At 50.1% G+C, this 23,287-nt stretch overlaps 1 protein-coding gene across 1 annotated transcript in view; it reads left to right on the top strand.

Moving 5' to 3' along the window:
* LOC130120996 (rho GTPase-activating protein 6) overlaps positions 1-23,287 on the top strand; it is a 24,129-nt gene extending 842 nt beyond the window's left edge. The window contains exons 2-12 of the mRNA XM_056289827.1: positions 8,665-8,824; positions 10,714-10,785; positions 11,824-12,086; positions 12,330-12,525; positions 16,342-16,397; positions 16,495-16,645; positions 16,785-16,933; positions 19,243-19,422; positions 20,279-20,376; positions 21,403-21,665; positions 22,461-23,287. Coding sequence (XP_056145802.1) covers positions 8,665-8,824; positions 10,714-10,785; positions 11,824-12,086; positions 12,330-12,525; positions 16,342-16,397; positions 16,495-16,645; positions 16,785-16,933; positions 19,243-19,422; positions 20,279-20,376; positions 21,403-21,665; positions 22,461-22,993 — 2,121 coding nt within the window. The 3' untranslated portion in view covers positions 22,994-23,287. The remainder of the gene's footprint in view (positions 1-8,664; positions 8,825-10,713; positions 10,786-11,823; positions 12,087-12,329; positions 12,526-16,341; positions 16,398-16,494; positions 16,646-16,784; positions 16,934-19,242; positions 19,423-20,278; positions 20,377-21,402; positions 21,666-22,460) is intronic.

Genomic DNA, 23,287 nt, shown 5'->3' with positions numbered 1-23,287 from the left:
CCTGCCGGCCCAATGACTGCTGGGATAGGCTCCAGCATCCCCGCAACCCTGACAGCAGGATAAGCAGTTTGTATATATATCTATATCTATATAGATATAGATATATATACCACAAAACTCAGGTTATTTTGAGTTTTGTGGTCTCGTGTGCACACATACACACACACACACACACAGGTTATTTTAAGTTTTGTGGTATTTCAGACATGGGTGCAACAGGTCCCACTGGCGGGAATCAGAAAAGCTGAGATATTTATTATTTATCTGACATCAATGGAGGAAACCACTGTCCCACTGTCACTGGTTTCTGCCTCTCAGTGACAGATGTGTGATGTATTCGGATCCAGATGTTTGGTGCGTCAGACAGGCAGAGTAGTGCATCTTGGGTTTTGCAGCCGGGACGTCCAGCATAGCAATTCGAGCACCACCGCCTGTTCCTCTTCCTTAGTACTGTGACCGCCATGATTACCCGGCGTTATTAAGGAGGCCTACAGAGTCTTCCCAGGACCTTTCGTGATGAATTGTGATTTACTTCTCAGTGGTCTGACATTACCTTGGGAGTAAATCAAACAATGTGCTGCCTAGCCTTGTGCTTAATGTGCGGAAGTATGAAGCATATGTAGAGTACACAAACGCATTTGTATTGAAGAAATAAGGATGTGACTCATGAAGGAAGACTTTTTTTTTTTTTGCCCCGTCATTGTTTGTCAGTTTGCTCAGGTTGATATTTTTATAACTGGCACATCGGCGTAACCCTTGTTTTGTTACAGACAAGTTGACATTTATTTGGATGAAATTCAAAGCGTGGGTTTCCTCCGGGGGCTCCTGTTTCCTCCTGCAGTCCAAAAGACATGTAGGTCAGGTGAATCGGCCATACTAGATTGCCCCTAGGTATGAGTGTGTGTGTGTGTGTGTGTGTGTGTGTGAGAGAGAGAGTGGGTCGGCCCTGTGTGATGGCCTGGCGGCCTGTCCAGGGTGTCTCCTCGCCTGCCGCCCAATGACTGCTGGGATAGGCTCCAGCATCCTCACGACCCTGAGAGCAGGATAAGCGGGTCGGATAATGGATGGATGGATGGAAGTTTAAAGTCACATATTATCGTGAGGTGTTTTCAGTAAGCAAACTGTTAGCGGGTTAGCCGCTCCCCAGTGTTAACTATGTAGGTCATTTACCTCAAGGCGGCGTCCTTAGTAACACAGATGAGAACACAGAATGACTGTGTTAGAAGTGGATGTAGTTTATTTTCTACAGCGCGTCTGTTGAACCTTTATTGCGTGAACGCGTGCGTGGTAGGCGTGGAAAGTCTGGATTTGTGCAGTACGGCGCCTCTAAACACCTCGGAAAGGACACCTCGGAAGTCGACCTACTGTCGAATGTACCGCCGAGCTCACAAGGGAAGTGCAGACTCGCTGCGAAGTCTCCCGTGGAAAACTCTGCCCAAAACGTTCCATTGAACGGCATCCTGATTAGCTCGGAATATTCATCACCTCAGTGGATCTCGCTCCGGAGCAGTGGATAGCCGCTATCTCGGCTGTCAATCTCGCCGTATTGTGTAAAGTACCCTGCAGATTTCCTCTCATTGTGCTGCGGTGAATGAAGGCCATCACTTTGTGTTTCAGCACAGCACGAAGCAAGGGCAGCACCGCCCGGAGAGAAGGTTGACCTCTAGCCGCGGCGCTCTGGTGAATGCAGTAAGCTGGAATACATCAGTGTATATTGCTATACAGCTATTGTGTTTCTTGATTTAGTGTGTTATTTCCAAACATCTTAACAAGAAGGAACACTGACAAACAGGTTTGTTTGCTCCAGATATTGTTACGCCTTGTGGGCCTCATAGGAGGAGGGAGGCTGTGATTGACCAGCAATTTGCCAATGCCAGAAGAATAATAAACGGAATATCTGGGTGATCCCGAGCTTAAATATTCTTACAGAGCATATACACTCACCGGCCACTTTATTAGGCACACCTGTCCAACTGCTCGTTAACGCAAATTTCTAATCAGCCAATCACATGGCAGCAACTCAATGCATTTAGGCATGTAGACATGGTCAAGACAATCTGCTGCAGTTCAAACCGAGCATCAGAATGGGGAAGAAAGGTGATTTAAGTGACTTTGAACGTGGCATGGTTGTTGGTGCCAGACGGGCTGGTCTGAGTATTTCAGAAACTGCTGATCTACTGGGATTTTCACGCACAACCATCTCTAGGGTTTACAGAGAATGGTCCGAAAAAGAGAAAATATCCAGTGAGCGGCAGTTCTGTGGGCGAAAATGCCTTGTTGATGCCAGAGGTCAGAGGAGAATGGCCAGACTGGTTCGAGCTGATAGAAAGGCAACAGTAACTCAAATAACCACTCATTACCATCGAGGTATGCAGAAGAGCATCTCTGAACGCACAACACATCGAACCTCGAGGCAGATGGGCTACAGCAGCAGAAGACCACACCGGGTGCCACTCCTGTCAGCTAAGAACAGGAAACAGAGGCTACAATTCGCACAGGCTCACCAAAATTGGACAATAGAGGATTGGAAAAACGTTGCCTGGTCTGATGAGTCTCGATTTCTGCTGCGACATTCGGATGGTAGGGTCAGAATTTGGCGTCAACAACATGAAAGCATGGATCCATCCTGCCTTGTATCAACGGTTCAGGCTGGTGGTGGTGGTGTAATGGTGTGGGGGATATTTTCTTGGCACACTTTGGGCCCCTTAGTACCAATTGAGCATCGTGTCAACGCCACAGCCTACCTGAGTATTGTTGCTGACCATGTCCATCCCTTTATGACCACAGTGTTCCCATCTTCTGATGGCTACTTCCAGCAGGATAACGCGCCATGTCATAAAGCTCGAATCATCTCAGACTGGTTTCTTGAACATGACAATGAGTTCACTGTACTCAAATGGCCTCCACAGTCACCAGATCTCAATCCAATAGAGCACCTTTGGGATGTGGTGGACCGGGAGATTCGCATCATGGATGTGCAGCCGACAAATCTGCAGCAACTGCGTGATGCTATCATGTCAATATGGACCAAACTCTCTGAGGAATGTTTCCAGTACCTTGTTGAATCTATGCCACGAAGGATTAAGGCAGTTCTGAAGGCAAAAGGGGGTCCAACCCGGTACTAGCAAGGTGTACCTAATAAAGTGGCCAGTGAGTGTATATATATATATATATATATATATATATCAGCTGAGGTCACTGTTGGAAGTAAGTCTCCATGATATGCACACGCTAAATTTGCACGGGATTGAGAAAAGGGATAACCATTTTAAAAGGCGCAGGAACATCTAACTTGAAGGTGCGTGTTCATTTTTGCAGGGAAGTTCCACTCCTGCTTGCCGGCGCCACGTTCAGGGGGCGGCAAGCGGGAGGGGTCGGATAGAGAACAGCCGCAGCCGGCGGGTAGGAGAGGGCCCTTCTTGCTGTCGGCGGGGACTGAACCCGGGGGCCTTCTGGTTGAAAGGGGCGGTCTGCTGAAATAGCGACGCGTAACCTGCGGCGATAAAAGTGTCCGGCCCCAGGAAAGTTACCGTCGTTGTGTATCGCCGGAGTGGTGTGGCTGTCCAGCGGTTGTGTTTTATCCTCTGTGACATTTCTTTTGATCGCATTAACTGAAGGACGAAGGAAAGAGTGCATCGGCTAGGAAAAGAAGGATGAAAAATGGCTTGGCGGTGGCAGAGAGGTGTGTGTGTGTGTGTGTGTGTGTGTGTGTGTGTGTGTGTGTGTGTGTGTGTGTGTGTGTGTGTGTGTGTGATGGGTCAGGGGAGAGGGCTCGGCTCTTTAATCCTTCGGGATGTCAGTGTTCATCCGTCATAACTGTCTGGGTCATAACTGTCTGTTTTCATTGCCGTTGCGATGGTGCGTTGCATCTGTGCACGGTCCAGGGGAGACGGTCTCCTCTCACGGAGGAGGTTCTGGACAGACGGAGCGGATGAGGTGTCACGGCAGCAAATGTGATCGCTTACTGGGCCGCCGCCTTTCACGCATGTGCTGTCAGGGGATGGCCTGTGGAAATTGGTATTGGTTGTCCTCAGCACGGTCGCGCAGTGGTTAGCGCGGTCGCCTCACAGCAAGAAGGTTTGGGTTCGAGCCCCGGGGTAGTCCAACCTTGGGGGCCGTCCCGGGTCGTCCTCTGTGTGGAGTTTGCATGTTCTCCCCGTGTCTAAGTGGGTTTCCTCCCACAGTCCAAAGACGTGTAGGTCAGGTGAATCGGCCGTACTACATTGCTCCTAGTTGTGTGTGTGTGTGTGTGTGTGTGTGTGTGTGTGTGTGTGTGTGTGTCTGTCTGTGTGTGTGTGTGGGCCCGGCGGCCTGTTCAGAGTGTCTCCCCGCTTGCCGCCCAATGACTGCTGGGATAGTCTCCAGCATCCCCGCAACCCTGAAAGCAGGATAAGTGGTTCGGATGATGGATGGATGTTCTCATTACCCAGCCATCGGTCGTTAGTGTGTATTTCATGTTGAGACTCGATATGTTAATTATTGCGAAACACAAAACGAGGCCGCAGCTTGTGCGTCGTGCCATGCGTCAGAATTTGATTTCGTACGAGGGAAACAAACACACCCTTGATGCCCTATTGAAAACAGACTCAACAGTCCGGTTCTGACCAGAACGCAGGTTTGATTTAAACGTAGTTCTGGCTGCTGGTGGAGTTGGACATCAGCGTGTGCATGTTTTTTTTTTTCTAATTTATATTTCACATTAACTTTAACTGAGCTGAAGGTGAATCCAGTACTGTTGAAGTGGCTCTGGTTGCAGACTGGCTAAAGCAAAAAGAAGCCAAAAAATGTCTTTTATCCGCTGTACAGTATTGTTCACCTGACGTGTATTCTTCTTCTGCAGAATTTAAAAGGCGGAGGAGTCTGCCGGGTGTGCAGCGGAACGGGACTGTGGCGTCTGTTGGCGTCTACTGTATCTACAGAACTGGGTTTTCATGATGTGAATGTAAAGCCCTGCCACTGTGATTTAGGGCTCTGCAAATTAACCGGACATGCACGGTGGCTCCCCCAGCGACCCCGAGATGCAATAAGAGCACATTCTTACTTCACCCTTCTCTGAGCAGAGGCGGCGAGGGTGCAGTTTGCACATGTACCCTGCAGCTCGCGAGTCCTCTCACAGTATTGTGAAGTAGGCCACTGAATATTTGGGATCGCTGCTTTGCTCAAGGTGCACTTCATTGGTATTTGCTAGGAATAGTTGAGGGCCCATAGTGACAGGCGTGGGTTCTATAGTCCATGAATACTGGGACAGCGTCCAGCGCGTTACCTGTGCCCCCGTCCATAGGGTTAGTGGTTGTGTCAGGGGTATCTGGCATAAAAATTTGCCAAATCAGTATGTGGATTGACAAGACCATACCGGATCAGTCGAGGCTCCATACGGGATTGGCTGAGGCCCAGGTTAACAACGGCCGCCGTTGGTGCTGTGCCCTCACAGCAAACTGTACAATCCGCTGTGGTGACCCCTGAAAAACAGGGAACAAGCTGAAAGAAGAAGAAGGTGAGGGCCTATAGATTGTACCACTTGGTATCCCGATGGGAATGACCCTGCTTCCGGTCACCGGCCGGACACAACTGCCCCTCCGAGTGGAAATGGAAGAAAAGTATCCATGTCATGTATGTCTCCTGACACATGAGGACATCTTCGCTTTGTCATATCTGTCCTATAAAACGGTTTGCCAAGGTGTCACTCTGTGTAATTCTCATTTAATGGGCTGCAGCTCCCTCAGCCTCATCCTTTTAATGAGCCGGTAAGCCTCTTTGCAGCATGGCTCATATGATTGGCCCGGCTGGGACGGATCAAAGGCGCCGTAATCTTCCGGCCGGATTTGAAAGGGAGATACGCAGAGGTCGAGGTTTTCAGATCAGATTAGTTGCCTCCACCTCGGTCGGTCCCCCACTCGACCCCGCCCTGACCCGGAAGAGCTCATCTTTTGCAATGCTGCAGTCGGCCGCTCAGAAGTCCCATGATGCACGTTTGTGTTCTGAACTTCTTATGCCGTTCTCTCTGAAAGCTTGTTCCTCAACTTTTTTTTCTCTTCAATTTATGAACGTGACTGATCTTTAAAGAATTGGCTCAATATAAGGATGGGGGTAGGGTTGGGCGATATTGACAAAATCAAATATCAGGATATTTTGGTTGGATCAATTTGACTGTTTTGGGGGATGACTATTGGCGCTGTCATCAGATATTTACACACAAGAAAATGTTGAGAAATGATCATCAGTAATGTGGATATGATGACCAATCAGGTACAGACCTTCATTGTTCATTTCGCTCCGTTAAACCGGTTGAATAAGTTCAGAAAATTGCGCCACTTTACTGTAATGCAGCCTTCAAGACCAGGACATGATAACGTTTAGGCTGTGTCACCATATTACCAGAACCACAATCCCAGACAATCTCTAGCCTCATATCACAGTGCTGATCCGTCCATCCATCCATTATCCAAGCCGCTTATCTGAAGTAGGGTTGCGGGAGCCTATCCCAGCAGTCATTGGGTGGCAGTTGGGGAGACACCCTGGACAGGCCGCTAGTCCATCACAGGGCCGACACATTCACACCTAGGGACAAGTCAGTACGGCCGATCCACCTGACCTACATGTCTTTGGACTGTGGGAGGAAACCCGAGCACCTGGTGGAAACCCACGCAGACACGGGGAGAACATGCAAACTCCACACACAGGACGACCTGGGACGACCCCCAAGGTTGGACTACCCCGGGGTTCGAACCCAGGACCTTCTTGCGGTGAGGCGACCGCGCTAACCACTGTGCCACCGTACCGCCCCACAGTATGGATATTTTGTTGATATATTACCCAGCTCTACACGCCGGGGAACATTGACCAAGAACATAATTGCAATACTAAGCAATATTGATTTTAATATTGCAGCACTTCCTCTGAACCACAGTGTTGTTCACGGTGATGAGACGCTACACAGGTTCGTTTTAACGATTTCCTGAATTTGAATTGTTTAAACATTTATTCCGGGAAGCACACTCCTGTTATAAGCTTTGAGGCTTAACGGGCTTGAGGCTTAAAATGAATGCATTTTGGGGTGTCCGGGTAGCGTAGCGGTCTACTCCGTCGCCTACCAACACGGGGATCGGCGGTTCGAATCCCAGCGTTACCTCCGGATTGGTCAGGCGTCCCTACAGACGCAATTGGCTGTGTCTGCGGGTGGGAAGCCAGATGTGGGTGTGTGTCCTGGTTGCTGCACTAGCGCCTCCTCTGTCCTCTGGTCAGTCGGGGCGCCTGTTGGGGAGGAGGAACTGGTGAAACTCCTCACTGTCAGGTGAAAAGAAGCGGCTGGCGACTCCACATGTATCAGAGGAGACATGTGGTAGACTGCAGCCCTCCCCGGATCAGCAGAGGGGGTGGAGCAGCGACCAGGGTGGCTCGAAAGAGCGGGGTATTGGCCAAGTACAATTGGGGATTAAAAGGGGGGACCCCCCCCCCCAAAAAAAATTAAATAAATAATTGGATTTTGTTGTGTATTTTCTTTGGATTGTTACAGTTTTCCAGATGTTACTGTAGGTAAGAGTGAGTGAGGCCTTGAGAAAATCATAATTTCATAATGTAATATTTATGATATCGCGATACTTCAAATACATCACGATACGTATGGAATCGGTGCTGAAATATCATTGTGGTATGAAACTGGGAGACGCCTGTGGATTCCCGGGCATCGGACATGCTGCACCATCGATGATGAGGAGCTTGACCTCGTCGGCGTTCTTCGGCTCGGGCGGTACTTCAGCAGGAACAGGCCCGGCGGAGGCCTTAGTTCGCCCAGCTGTGTTTTTCATCGCGTCCGTCCTCAGTCACCGAGGAACTTAGAGGAACAGGGCGTTGGTCGGCGGCCCTCGGAAACACCGCCTTGTGAATCACTGCGGACTTGGACGAGAGACGGAGGAGACACATCTGGTTAGGAACTTGCGAGCGAATGTGCTCCGTTCGATTAGGATCAGTTCTGGGATGGGCTCGGGCTGCACGGACGCGTCCCGTGTGCCTACGCGGAGTTCCAGAAAACAGGTTCTGCAGAGAAGAAATCCCGTCTATTCATTTTTTGTTGCTTTGGCGTCTGTCGCTGCACTCGGTTGCTCAGTTAGGACGTGGCGTGTCTGTCCCCGTCGTCGAGACAACATGCGCCGGTTGGCTGGACAGATCAGATGACGATGAGAATCTTCTTCTGCTCCCTCGCTTCCCCAGAACTCCCTCATATGGGGGGAGGGGGGGGGAAGACATCGTTCATCTCAGCAGTTGTTTCACACGGTCAGAATAATAAAGCACAAGATCTGAAAAATGATTCGTCTCATAACATAAACACGACATCGTGCCGGACCAGCGCCAAGCGGTGGATGTCAATACCGTTTCTATCTCCGCATCTGTAATAACACCGCTGGCCCCAAACAGACCCCCCCTGCTGGGCCGGCGCTTCTTTTTTCGTCCTGGGGGGACGGCCGATGATGGATTTTGTTATATTTTTAATCTGGCGAGTAAAGCCCAGGCTTCTGTTGTCGTACGAGTACCGCAAGGGTCCTCGAAGAATGTGACTAAACATGTACTCACGCAGCAGGGATGTGTGTGTCTGACATGTGCATGCATGTGTGTGTGTGTGTGTGTGTGTGTGTGTGTGTGTGTGTGTGTGTGTGTGTGTGTCTTCAGGGTGACTTCACCTGGAACAGCGTGTCAGGGCGTAGCGTTGGCTTGAAGCCAGTCCCCCTGCAGAGCCTCTCAGAACTGGAGCGGGTTCGCCTCCAGGATGTGGCCTACAGCCGATTGCTGCAGGACTTCGACCTGGGCTGCCAGATTACCATTCCCAAAGGTGCACACACACACACACACACACACACAGACACACACACACAGACACACACGCACACTGAGTTACAGTTTCCCTGAAGATGTCTTGTTACAACATGCTTTAATAAACACCTACAGCAAAAACAGAGGGAAAAGCCATGTGAATGCTCTAGTTCGGTCGTCCGTCTTGGCCCAGTGGTCTGTGTGACACGTCCGCCTCGCCTCAGTCACGGCTCACCTTGCTTTGCTTGCGGGGGCTTTGCTTTCTTAGGCTGTCTTATGCCCCCCTCACTGTGCAGTTCACTCAACATTTCCCCCGTGTTAATTTGACAGCGCCATTGTTTTTAGGGAGACGCAAGCGAAGCTTAATTGTAATGATCTGTTATCGCTAGGGATGTCCCGGTCAAGTTTTTTGGGCCCTGATCCGATTCCGGTCATTTAATATTGCTGTCTGCCGATACCGATCCGATACATTCTCCTAGAACAACCCACCCAGTGTATATGCTTGACAATTGAGTAGCTCTGCGATGCGTTAAGAAAGAAAGTGCCTGCATCCGAGCTGTTCCTTAATGGGTTTTTATTTCTTTTCAAAATAAACAGTATGAATATGCCTCTTATCACAAGTCCAAATGTCTAGTAAATGCACTAGGCTTCACACCTGACAAAAGACCTCGTAGGTGGTGATGAACCTTGTTGCACAGCTCTTGCAGGGCTGTGCCTGACATGTAGTGTCGGGGGGGGTAGGACTTAAAGTGGCTTCAGCAGCTCCAAAAGACGGCGAAAACCAGTGTCCTCTACCACAGCGATGGGCTGGTCATCCAAAGCGATGAATTCAGCGACTTTTTCAGTTATCTTTCTGGCCTTGTCGCTGCCGGGAGGAATTGTCTCTCTCTTTTTAAAAGTACCCTCCAGTGTGAGTTGCTTCGGTGCAGCCTTCGCCTTTGTGACCTCCTTAAATTCCGTCTCGTGTTTTTTTAGCTGCCTAACAAGTTAGTGGTATTGTACGCAGCACTACAAAAACCGCCCTGCGAAATGCTTGCATTGCAAGTGGCTGTTGGGCTATTTTCAGTTTCTACTTTAAAATGACGCCGCACTTCAGACATTTTAGCTGCGTCCTGGTCATGTCCGATTCTGCCGCAAATTGTGCTTCCCGTTTACGACAGCTGCCTGACAGCGGACTGAGCAGGGGTGCCGCAAAACAAAACAAAAGATTGAACTTATTTCCTGCTCGATCCGATCCGATCGCTTAAAAAATGCCTGTATCAGCCCCGATCCCAACCCTTGAGATCGGATCGGGACATCCCTAGTTATCGCCATTTAAAATGGTAAATGTTGGTTTTATAATTGTCAAAAATAGGGGTTTTATATGGCGGCGCAGTGGTTAGGGCGGTCGCCTCACAGCAAGAAGGTCCTGGGTTCGAGCCCCGAGGTAGTCCAACCTTGGAGGGGTCGTCCCGAGTCGTCCTCTGTGTGGAGTTTGCATGTTCCCCCCATATCTGCTGGGTTTCCTCCGGGTGCTCCGGTTTCCTCCCACAGTCCAAAGACATGTAGGTCAGCTGAATCAGCCGTACTAAAATTGCCCCTAGGTGTGAATGTGTCGGCCCTGTGATGGCCTGGCGGCCTGTCCAGGGTGTCTCCCCGCCTGCTGCCCAATGACTGCTGGGATAGGCTCCAGCATCCCCACGACCCTGTGTAGGAGGGGCGGTGTGGATGAAGGATGGATGGATGGGTTTTATAAGGTGTGTAAGGCAAAGTACATCCAGGCGCGCTTTCATTGACATGGTCACATATACCGAAGAGTTCACAGTCCATATTTGTCTTCCTCCTGAAGTTGTGTAACAGTGGCTGGAGAATATTCGCATGCCGGTATGTTCCTGAGTATATGCAATGATATTTTTACTCTTGTTTTAGATGGCCAAAAGCGCAAGAAGTCACTTAGGAGGAAGTTGGACTCATTTTCCAAAGAGAAGAGCAAAGACAAAGGTATTGCAGATTTGGATAATTCCTCAGCAACAACACAACTGCCATCATTCGGCATTTTATCGACTACTCAACACTTTCATTTACAGTGTGATGCATTAACAATGTGTTGCGTTACATAATGCGTTACATGATATGTGCATGATGTGTAATGCTTGCATCATGGAATGGGAATTTCACACTCTCGCACACGACTTGCTCTGAGATGAAGCTGCCCCGGTGCACAGTCGGTGATTGTGTTGTCGTCTTTCAAACCCGTTGAGGAGAAACGCGGCTCCTTTTAGGTTTGCCGGAGAGCCGCCGTGTCCTGTTGGGACCCGCGTTCTCCTTCCAGCCGGGCTAGTTTTGTCACACGCCGGCCCGGTCAGCCGCTGACCGCGGAGAAGACGGGTCTCCGATCCGTTTGGCTGGAGCTGCGTGGAGCTCGGCGGAGCCGGCGTTGTCGGCTGTTAATACCCGCAGAGCACCGAGGGACAATGTAGACTAAAGAGGAGTCCTGAAGGGGCTGCCCGCTTCAGCGGCTGCACCGCCCGGCCCCCTGCAGGACGGCTGGCAGGAATGCGAGCGTCACTGCAGGCCGGGCAGCCGAGGGAAATAAGGAAAACAATCTTGAGAGGCGGCTCAATCATCGCCACAGCCCGGCACGGCCAGCCGCCGCGCTCCTCTTCTTCTCCTTTTGTGTGTTTACAGGACCGCGTCACAAGGCGTGCGCTCCCTGGCTGTGGATATTGCTATAATAAGCACCCGGGCTGGGTGTTGTTTTGGTTAAACCTGTCATTTCTCTCGGGGTGTTTGGTTTAAATAATGTTTAATTTGAAGTTTTTCCTTTGAAATACCTGGAGGAGTGAAAACAAACATGATTCAGTGAGCTGTCAAAACGCTGAACAGCGGCTGGTTTGTGAAATTAAATATACAGTGTGCCAGCCAGAACAGAACAGCACCTGAATCACAACCAGCAAAAGACCAGTTTAGCACAACACGGTTGACTAGGAGCCAATGAACTCTGGATAGCCCTGTGTTTCTCTCTCCGCTCCCACACAGAGACGGCGCCGCAGACGTTCGGCATACCGTTGTCACAGGTCATATCCAACGGCCGCAGACACAAGCAGCGGCAGGACCCCGTGCAGGAGGAGCAGAGGGACCCCGGCGACTTGATGCTGTCCTTCCTCCACCTCGCCTCCAACTCCAAGAGGGCCAACAAAGAGCTCTCCAGCAGCAACTCCTCCCTGAGCTCCACCTCCGAGACCACCAACGGGTCGCCTTTGCCCAACACACCGGAGGCTGCCCCGCGGACACGCAGGAGGGTAGGCTTTGATTTGTCCTATTTCAAAACGCCGCTGTAGAGCAAGAGAGAGCCCAGATGAGAGCATCGGTGGCTCTCTGTGGCTTCGGCAAGTCCTCCCCAGCTGACTTGAAGGTTCTGGTGAGGCTCGTTAGGCCGTATGAACCCAAGCCGAATGTCAGCGGACACATGTTCACCAGTCATGTTCATGACTGTTAGCCAGGCCCGTGTGACCGTACCTTCCTCACCTGTCTGTTCTCGGCAGGGCGGCGTGTCCGTGGATTGCATCACCGACCTGGACGATAACGAGTCCCGGCTCCTGGAGGCCCTCCAGCTGTCTCTGCCAGCGGAGGCGCCCGGCAACAGGAACAAACACCGTGACAAAAAGCTGAGCCTCAATCCCATCTACAGACAGGTGCCAAGAGTGGTGGACAGCTGCTGCCAACACCTGGAAAAATACGGTACACATGCGGTAATCAGGGAAGTCTGGCAATGTTCAACCAAAGCCCTGTTTTCCTATTGTTAGGAGTCAAACTGAGCGGTGGGAAGCAGAATATTTATAATTTATTCAATATTGAGCAAGCTAGCATCAGCCAACTGCTGCGCACCAAGCTGCAGTGTAATTATTCTTTGTGGCAGCAGCGCTATCCAAATAACATCCATTAAAAGAGCTCCTTTTCTGGCATTAACGAGTTCAGAATATTATTCGAGGAACTTAAAGAGCCGTTGCCACAATATTGATGATAATAATCATGATAATAATCATAATAATAATAAACCATGACATTAATCTCCTGTCAGATGACATAATTTTGTACATAACAGATGCCGGTAACTCCCTCACCAAATTACAGACTCTGTTAAACGCTGCTGGGGATATTTCAGGATATAAAGTGAGCTGGGAAAAGCGAAATTAGGCCCTGTGATGGACTGGCGGCCTGTCCAGGGTGTCTCCCCGCCTGCCACCCAATGACTGCTGGGATAGGCTCCAGCATCCCCGGGACCCTGACAGCAGAATAAGCGGTTTGGATAATGGATGGATGGGTAATAATAGTGATAATAATAATAACTTTTATATAGCACAATTCAAAACACAGTTACAAAGAGCTGTACAAATGTTATATAGAGTAAAATAATGAAAGACACAGGGGGAAAAGACAGTGTCAGTTAGCAAAGCAAGAGTTACATGGGCAATTACAAATATGAATATGAAAACAATAAAATGACAAACAAAAGAAAAGTAAGAAAAACCCAAAATAAAAGCATCAGAAAGAAAACCGCTTTATTTTATCATTGTAGTTTATTGCAGTAAATTTGTTTTCTGCATTTAACCCATCCTATCATTTAGGAGCAGTGGGCAGCTGCCTGCAACACCCAGGGACCAACTCCACTTTTTCAACCCACTGCCTTGCTCAGGGGCACAGACTGGAGTATTAACCCCAACATGCATGTCTTTTTGATGGCGGGAGGAAACCGGAGCGCCTGGAGGAAACCCACACAGACACCGGGAGAACATGCAAACGCCACACAGAAAGGACCTGGGACGGCCTGGGGTTCGAACCCAGGACCTTCTTGATGTGAGGCAACAGCGCTAACCACTGGGCCACCGTGCCGCCCCAGAATCGAGGATTAAAAGCAGCTTGATACGGGTGTGTTTTGGGTAGTGACTCAAAACGGGGCACCGATTCAGCAACTCTGGTCTCCTCATGCAGGACTGTCCAAAGTCTGGGAGCTCGAACAACAAATGCACAGTCCCCTTTGGTTTTGGAACAGATCAAAGTTTTGGTTGAGTATCTCAGCCAGCGCGTTTGGGCTGCAAGGTGGTCCAGTGGTCAGCACTGTTGCCTCACAGCAAGAAGGTCCTGGGTTCGAACCCCAGGCCGTCCCGGGTCCTTTCTTGTGTGACGTCGCATGTTCTCCCCGTGTCTGCATAGGTTTCCTCCGGGTGCTCCGGTTTCCTCCCACCATCAAAAAGACATGCATGATAGGGTTAATACTCCTGCCTGTGCCCCTGAGCAAGGCAGTGGAAAGAAGAACTGGAGGTGGTCCCCGGGTGCTGCAGCTGCCCGCTGCCCCTAGCTATGGTGTGTGTTGGGATGGGTTAAATGCAGAGGATGAATTCCCCCACGGGGGTTAATAAAGTACATCTTGATATGGGGTAGAGCAGCTCGGAGATATATAAGGAAGCCTCAAACCAGAGAGGGCCTTGAAAGGGTTTTAAAATCAATTCTAAAAGCCAATGTAAAGAACCTAAGATGGGCCTCATATGGTCAAATCTTTTCAAAACCACTTAAGAGCCGAGCTGCAGCATTTTGTATGGGCTGGAGGCGATGGAGAGACTCTTGAGAGAGACGTGTGCACAGGGAGTCGCAGTAGTCCAAGCGTGATGAAATAAAGGCGTGGACAAGCGTCTCCAGATCAGGGAACGTCACAAACAATTGGACTCTGGTGATATTCCGTAATTGATAAAAACAGGACTGGGCAGCCTTTTTTACAGGGAGGTCTAGTTTAAGGTCAGGGTCGAATATTGCACCAAGATTTCTGGCAGAGGGCTTTAAATTGGAAGCCAGCGGACCAAGGAAGTGGTTATCAGTCTGAGCCCGAACGTGGGCGGCGCTAAAGAGGATGACGCCACATTTGGTGTCACTCAGCTGGAGAAAGTGGTCAAACATCCAACCTTTTTTTTTTTTTGGTTGGACCCCCCCCCCCTTTTTTTTTTCTCCCCAGTTGTATCCGGCCAGTTACCCAACTCTTCTGAGCCGTCCCGGTCGCTGCTCCACCCCCTCTGCTGATCCGGGGAGGGCTGCAGACTACCACATGCCTCCTCCTATACATGTGGAGTCACCAGCCGCTTCTTTTCACCTGACAGTGAGGAGTTTCACCAGGGGGACGTAGCGCGTGGGAGGATCACGCTATTCCCCCCAGTTCCCCCTTCCCCATCGAACAGGTGTCCCAACCGACCAGAGGGGGCGCTAGTGCAGCAACCAGGACACATACCCACATCCGGCTCCCCACCCGCAGACACGACCAATTGTGTCTGTAGGGATGCCCAACCAAGCCGGAGGTAACATGGGGATTCAAACCGGCGATCCCCGTGTTAATAGGCAAATGAATAGACCGTTACACCACCCGGACGCCCGTATCGATCCATTTCTAATGTGCAGCACAGGCCTTGTTGTGTAATCCCACGTAGTTGTTGAGGGAAGACAACAGTGGAAGTGTGAGAGATTTTGAGAGAAATTAAAAAAAAAAAACCCCACATGTTAAAACAGTCAACCACTGTGCTGACTGACTGTACCCCGGACTGTTGTTTCATAATGGAAGGTGTTTTCAGACACTACGACTAACAGTCTGGGCCTGCTACTGCCAAAACAAAAGCTCTTTTACCAGACGTCATTTATTGCCGTGAAGGATTACACTGCAGCTTTGTGCAGGGTAGTTGACTCATGCTAGCTCGCTCACCGCTGAATCAATTCAAAAGATTCTGCCACCCATCACTCACTCGGTCTGACTTCAGCCAATAGCAAAACAGGGCTTAGCTTGAAAAATACTGGAGTTCCCCTTCAGGAATAATAGACATTACCTGCAGAGCAGTGTGTAGTCTTTCTTTATGACTCACAACAATTTGCAGGAAACCTGTGATCCAATACAATTTAAACTCGTGGTACTCAACTGCGTATCATTGAAGGCCACGTGTATGCAGATTTTCTTTACAAGCGTCTCAACATTACACCGGCTTATTTCACTGGCTAGTCCTCCCCTTTCTGGTTGGCGGCATGCTTATTTATTTTTATTTAGCAAATGCAAAGTCCTCGAGCCAAGCAGTTGCCTCCTGATCTGCTGCATGGAGGGGGACTAATCCTTTAGTCTTTGGAGGGGGCGAGCTTCAATGATGTGTTCCATTGTTTGTTCCTCCCCATAAGCACATGGCGGGCCTGGGCTGCTGCCCCCACCTGTGAAGACTGGCCAAGCAGGGGCCGTGGCCGGTCCTGAATCTGTTCAGAGTTGACCACTGTCTCCTTGGGTGGTCGGTGCCAGGGACCCGTTGAATGGGCTCTGGCGCCAGATGTTTGCTTGGGACATCCTTGGACTCACGTTCCTTTCCCCAAGCAGATTGGGCGGTGTGCTGCTAAGTGAAGTAAGCGGGTGTAGCATTGGCGTTGAAATAAAAACCTGCATACACATGGCCTTTCCATGGTTCGTGGTTTAATACCACCGGCCTAAACGGCGTTAACTCCTCTATTCCCACAATGGAAAACATCCCCATCTGCACTTAGGTCTCCAAACGGTTGGGATCTTCCGTGTCGGGAGCTCCAAGAAGCGAGTACGTCAGGTAAAGTCTCAGCGGTCTCACCTCGAAACACACTGCACACGTTGAATTTGCGCCTGTTGTATGGAAGTGTTGTGCTATTGATAATTTGTCTTCACAGCTTCGTGAGGAGTTCGACCAGGGAATGGAGGTCCAGCTGGATGCGGAGCTCAGCGTTCACGATGTGGCCGCATTACTGAAAGAATTCCTCAGGGATATGCCAGACCCGCTGCTAACCAGGGAGCTCTACACGGCCTTCGTTAACGCAATGTGTGAGGAGCACACACACACACACACACACACACACACACACACACACACACACACACACACAAAAAGATTATTAATTTGGAATTCTTGTATTGACTTTGTATTCCTAATTGTCCTTTGCCTGGTGGATCTCTTCCACAGTACTGGACTGTTCGGACCAAGACAGCGCCACCCAGCTACTGATATACCTTCTTCCTCCCTGTAACAGCGACACACTGCAGCGTCTTCTCCACTTCTTGTCCACAGTGGCTGCACACGCGGAAGACAGCGTCGACAGGGAGGGACAGGAGGTAAGGATTGAGAAAGGTTGTTTTCTTTTAGGTCCACATCCTCTTACTTTGTGACCACTAGCAGTGACAGTAGGGATTTATTCTGTCCTATGTGCACAAAAGCTGACATTGTGGGGTGTCTGGGTATGGTGGCGGTCTATTCCGTTGCCTACCAACACGGGGCTCGCCGGTTCGAATCCCCGTGTTACCTCCGGCTCAGTCAGGCGTCCCTACAGACACAGTTGGGCGTGTCTGCGGGTGTGAAGCCGGATGTGGGTATGTGTCCTTGTCGCTGCACTAGCACCTCCTCTGGTTGGTTGGGGCGCCTCTTTGGGGGGGAGGGGGAACTGGGGGGAATAGCGTGATCCCACGTGCTACGTCCCCCTGGCGAAACTCCTCACTGTCAGGTGAAAAGAAGCGGCTGGTGACTCCACTTTATGGGACGAGGCATGTGGTAGTCTGCAGCCCTCCCTGGATCAGCAGAGGGGTTGGAGCAGCGACCAGGACGGCTCGGTAGAGTGGGGTAATTGGCTGAATACAATTGGGAGAAAAAGGAGAAAATAAAAAAAAAAAAGCTGACATTGTGTTGGCCACAGTCCTTTAGTATATACCCGACATGTTATACTGTAGCAGTATATACCCGGCATGTTATACTGTAGCAGTATATACCCATCATGTTATACTGTAGCAGTATATACCCGACATGTTATACTGTAGCAGTATATACCCGACATGTTATACTGTAGCAGTATATACCCGACATGTTATACTGTAGCAGTATATACCCGGCATGTTACACTGTAGCAGTATATACCCGACATGTTATACTGTAGCAGTATATACCCATCATGTTATACTGTAGCAGTATATACCCGACATGTTATACTGTAGCAGTATATACCCGACATGTTATACTGTAGCAGTATATACCCGACATGTTATACTGTAGCAGTATATACCCGACATGTTATACTGTAGCAGTATATACCCGACATGTTATACTGTAGCAGTATATACCCGGCATGTTATACTGTAGCAGTATATACCCGGCATGTTATACTGTAGCAGTATATACCCGGCTTGTTATACTGTAGCAGTATATACCCGGCATGTTATACTGTAGCAGTATATACCCGGCATGTTATACTGTAGCAGTATATACCCAACATGTTATACTGTAGCAGTATATACCCGGCATGTTATACTGTAGCAGTATATACCCGGCATGTTATACTGTAGCAGTATATACCCGGCATGTTATACTGTAGCAGTATATACCCGACATGTTATACTGTAGCAGTATATACCCGACATGTTATACTGTAGCAGTATATACCCGACATGTTATACTGTAGCAGTATATACCCGACATGTTATACTGTAGCAGTATATACCCGGCATGTTATACTGTAACAGTATATACCCGGCATGTTATACTGTAGCACTATATACCCGGCATGTTATACTGTAGCAGTATATACCCGGCATGTTATACTGTAGCAGTATATACCCAACATGTTATACTGTAGCAGTATATACCCGGCATGTTATACTGTAGCAGTATATACCCGGCATGTTATACTGTAGTAGTATATACCCGGCATGTTACACTGTAGCAGTATATACCCGACATGTTATACCGTAACAGTATATACCTGGCATGTTACACTGTAGTAGTGAAAATAGAGTTGAGTTTTATCCAGGCATCTCATGGTCAAACACCACAGGGACAGGAAAACACATATTGATGCTGACAGGGTTGTGTTAGGGGTTCAGGGTTTGCACATTCTCACTGTTTTCTGTATATGCCCAAAGCATTCTAACATGCCGTTTGCATTCATACTCTTAAAACTTTAATTTCTGCGTATCTGCAAGTGTTTTGTGACTGAATTTCATGTTCTGGCAGAGCCTCTGTAAGTTCAGCCCTTACGTCACCTGCAGTAACCTGTCAAAGGTCCACGAATACGATTTCTGTTGCCGTCCCCAAAGCATTTCTCAGGGGTCAACTCGTGGTAATTACAAACAAATGTCTGTAATCTGGGGGGGGACGCTAAACTGTAAAAGTGTAAGATCAATTGTACTGTAGTGCATCAGTACTGAGAATTTGTTGACAACTGATAACAAATTATTGTAATTATTCTGCTAAATTCTACAATTCATCAGAACTGCAGGGATAGTTGTGCATAATCAGGGTATGCACAGTCCCCCCGTATGACAACTCAGTGAAAAATGTGTGCGCGCGCGTGTGCATGCATGTGTGTGTGTGCGCGTGCATTTGTCCGTTTGTGTGTAGTCCAAACTTGTCAAGGTCTGCCGCCCTTTCTGTTTAGATTACAGGAAACAAGATGACGTCACTCAACTTAGCCACCATCTTTGGTCCCAACCTCCTGCACAAGCTAAAGAACTCGGACAAAGAGTTTGCGGTGCAGAGTTTTGCCCGGGCGGAGGAGAGCACGGCCATCATCAGCGTGGTCCAAAAGATGATCACCGCACACGATACCCTCTTTATGGTAGGCTGCACTTACCGAAAACACCGTGATATGTAAACCAAAGGACACGCAACTGCATGTGAGTCAGAGGTTCGAGTCAAACATGGGTTCAGCTGGTGCACAATGTCAGTCACTTAGTCACTCGTTCGTTATTTATTTTATTTGCCAAAAAGTGTTTGCAGGGAATTGATAAGCTTAAGAGTGGAGCCACATAATGAAATGTAAACATTGGTTTTATAAGTTTCGAGAAGGACTAAGCTTGTATGCAGTCACTCGTAAAACAAAGCCCCATTGCGGTAAGACCTATAAATCCATGCAAATTGTTTTTCGCTCCTGAGGCTTGTCGGCTCGGGCCGGGTGAACGGGCCTTCCAGTAGACAGTACATGACTCACCCGAGAGTTCACCGATTTCAACGTCATTCCAGTCCGCGCTTTGTTTTCGTCAGTGGCTGCCCGCAGGACCTTCACCGGGGTGATATATTATTCTACACTAGCGGTCGCCACACAGTAAAAGTGGGGAACAGATGCGGCACAGCTGGAAATGGCCACGGGCGGAAATTGACTTGGACAAAAATGATCTGATAGGGAGGCCACGGTCTGCACAGCTCCCATCAGGGCTTTCTTGTAAGTTTCATCCAGCATTAGCGTTACGTAAAACCACCTGGCGGCGAGGTTTGCCGGGTCTTTCGGGGGTAATGGGATGTTCACCGGGTATTGTGGTAAAGCGCACATTTTTATGCGGCACAATCGTTTGTATCGTCGGATTTATGTTTTAAAGCGTACCCAAACTGATGTTCTCTAAGAATAAAGCATTCCACCTGTCAGCCCGTGTTACGGGGTTCAGCGATAAGTTCTGCTTGTCCTCTGGCTCTCCCAGGTGCCTGCTGACCTTCAGAACGAGGTTCTGATGAGTCTGCTGGAGACCGATCCTGACGTGGTGGATTACTTACTGCGGAGGAAGGCTTCCCAGTACTCGTGAGTTTTTGGCCCTCAGTCTGTATGTACTGTGCAGGCAGTGCCTCCGCCGGAGTCCAGATGATTGAAATGATTTGTGGTGTTTGATCCGTGATTATCCCCTAGTGGTAAAGTTTGGTAAGAAGAAGGTGTACTGCCCAGTACCAGACCAGTTATTAACAGCAGGTTTAGCTCGTGTGTGTGTGTGTGTGTGTGTGTGTGTGTGTGTGTGTGTGTGTGTGTGTGTGTGTGTGCATGTTTAAAAGTCAGGTGTTGTTTTTTTTGGGGGGGGGGGCTTGGGTTTCAGCCCCTTTTTCCTCCCCAATTGTATCCGGCCAATTACCCCACTCTTCCCAGCCGTCCCGGTTGCTGCTCCACCCCCTCTGCTGATCCGGGGAGGGCTGCAGACTACCACACGCCTCCTCCGATACATGTGGAGTCACCAGCCGCTTCTTTTCACCTGACGGTGAGGAGTTTCACCAGGGGGACGTAGCGCGTGGGAGGATCGCGCTATTCCCCCTGGTCCCCCCCTGAACAGGCGCCCCGACCGACCAGAGGAGGCGCTAGTGCAGCGACCAGGACACATACCCACATCCAGCTCCCGCACCCGCAGACACGGCCAATCGTGTCTGTAGGGGTGCCCGACCAAGCCGGAGGTAACACGGGGATTCGAACCGGCGATCCCCGTGTTGGTAGGCAACGGAATAGACTGCCACGCCACCCGGACCCTCCCAAGTCAGGTTTACTTAGAGTGCATTATCAACAGCGAGGGTCTCAACACAGCTCACAGTCAAAGCAGAACAAGGGTGCAAAGGCTCAGTGATACAAAGGAAGGGGAGAAATATGCTAATAGTATGTTAATAATAATAGTATTAATAATAATAGAAATAAGTGAAATATGATTGCAGTAATTAATATAAAAATGATAATTGCAGGCTAAGATGGACTGTAATGTGTGTGTGTGTGTGTGTGTGTGTGTGTGTGTGTGTGTGTGTGTGTGTGTGTGTGTGTGTGTGTGTGTGTGTGTGTGACATTTTGTTGCTGCAGGGGCTCGGGCCCTCTAAGAACCGAGGAGTCCTTCTCCATGAGCGAGAGACACTCGTCCAGCGACTCCAACAAGGCGTCCAGCGGCGAGGTGTCGCCCTACGACAACAACTCCCCGCTGCTGCCGGAGCGACTGCTGTGCACGTGCCAGGGGGGCGTCAGCCCGTTCTCCGACTGCCTCTTCACGTTCCCCAGGCAGCGCACAGCCAGCGGCCGTCCCAGACACGCGCCTGCCAGCACCGGTCCCACGCCGTCGGCTGGAAAGGGTGAGCTGCATTCACATTCAGGTCTTCTCCCCGTCTGAGCTGCAGAACCGGCGCCGCGAGAAGCACGTTAGGTCCCTTGTGAACAAGGCTCAGCGTTTTCGATTTTAACCGATTTTCACCGAAAAATTCCCCGGATTTTTTAAAAGGAGCGGATCGGTTTAAACTGATTTTACGTTTCCACGGATCCAACAGTTGTTCCTGTTCGTGTGAGGTCGTGTGACAGTGCCATCTTGTGGCGAAATTCGGCACGCTGGATGGCTTTGAAAAATGAAAACCCAAAACGCTGAGCCTTGTTTGTAAAGTAAAGGTGCGTTGTGTAACTGCACTCGAATCCCGATCCCCATCGTTCGGCGGTGCGAGCTCAAAACCACAGCAAGCAAGACTGACGTCTGAATAGGAGGGCGGCGGATGCGCGGCACATTTGCTGACGTCTGCCATTTTCAAACGCCCTCGGTAGATTTTGTAGTTTCCCGAGGCTCGCGAGTGCGAGTTCAGTTATTTTGAGGGGCAGTTTGTCAAGCGACACAAACAACTCCGCCCCGTCTCAGTCAGTACCGCTCAGCTAACCCCCACTGGTGTTTTTATTCTAGATGTTTTGCGGCAGGAAAGCTGAAATACTACACAGGGCACCTTTTCTTGAACCCGTGTGTTGAATCAGCGTAGGCGGGCTCGTTGAGGTCACCCAAGCGGCGGCCTCGGTTCCTCGCTCTGTTTTTATAACGGGACGCTCTGCTGCTGCAGATGGTGTCAGGGGACGTAATGAATGCAGGAATGTAAATAAATGGTCTCACTCAGGTTCCCATGGGGACGTGTCGGAATGTGAATCCTACGACTCGTCAGAGGGGCTCGATGGTCTCCGGGGCAACAGCAAGCTGCCGGTCAGAACAACGCGAGCCTCGCTGGGCGTGCCGGAGCCCCGGCCGCACCTCCCCGTGACCCGCTGCAGCAGCGGCCCCCATGACCAGAGAGGACCGGGGCAGCCGGAGCCGCTGTCACATCAGAGACTACGCGGCCATTCAGAGGCCGCCAGCTCGGAGGACCTTGCGGTAAGGACAGGAAGCTCCCCCGTCCTCGCCCTGAAGGGCGGGACGGGCGGCAAGACGGTCGACCGGTGTCTGTTCAGAGAAACTCACATTTCCCATTCCAGCCCGTCCCTGTCCACGTACCAGAGCAACACGCCGGCGCCCGGGGCCGCCAGCTCTGTGGCTCAGCCCGGTGCCGAGGAGCCGATGGTGACCGGCGCCTCTGAGTGGCAGAGGGAAAAATGGCACATGTGGCAGCTTCTGTCGACGGATAATGCGGACAGCTTACCGGAAACTCTGGTGTGACACGTCCCCCGATTCCGGTCAACTGCACCTAAACTAGACCAATGGGAGGGGTCCTCCTGTCGGTCTGCCTTTCACTGTAACGTTATTTCCCATCTGCTCTCAGTGAGCGCCCGTTTCCTGTCAATGTGCCGCGTTTCACCGAGCGGGCGCTACTCCGACCGCCTTTCAGGTGACAGCGAGCGCATCGTTGCTGTGTTGTCGTCACCACGACCAAGTCTGTTGTCAGTGTACACCCGATGAACCAAAAATAAGGATGGAAATTATGAGGGTTTTTTTTTTCTTTTATACCTTAAC

Source organism: Lampris incognitus, chromosome 11 (assembly GCF_029633865.1).
Source record: "Lampris incognitus isolate fLamInc1 chromosome 11, fLamInc1.hap2, whole genome shotgun sequence".
In the NCBI taxonomy this organism is placed as follows: domain Eukaryota; kingdom Metazoa; phylum Chordata; class Actinopteri; order Lampriformes; family Lampridae; genus Lampris; species Lampris incognitus.
Note: the sequence above shows the minus strand (reverse complement) of the source record. Positions and strands in the feature narration are given on the sequence as shown.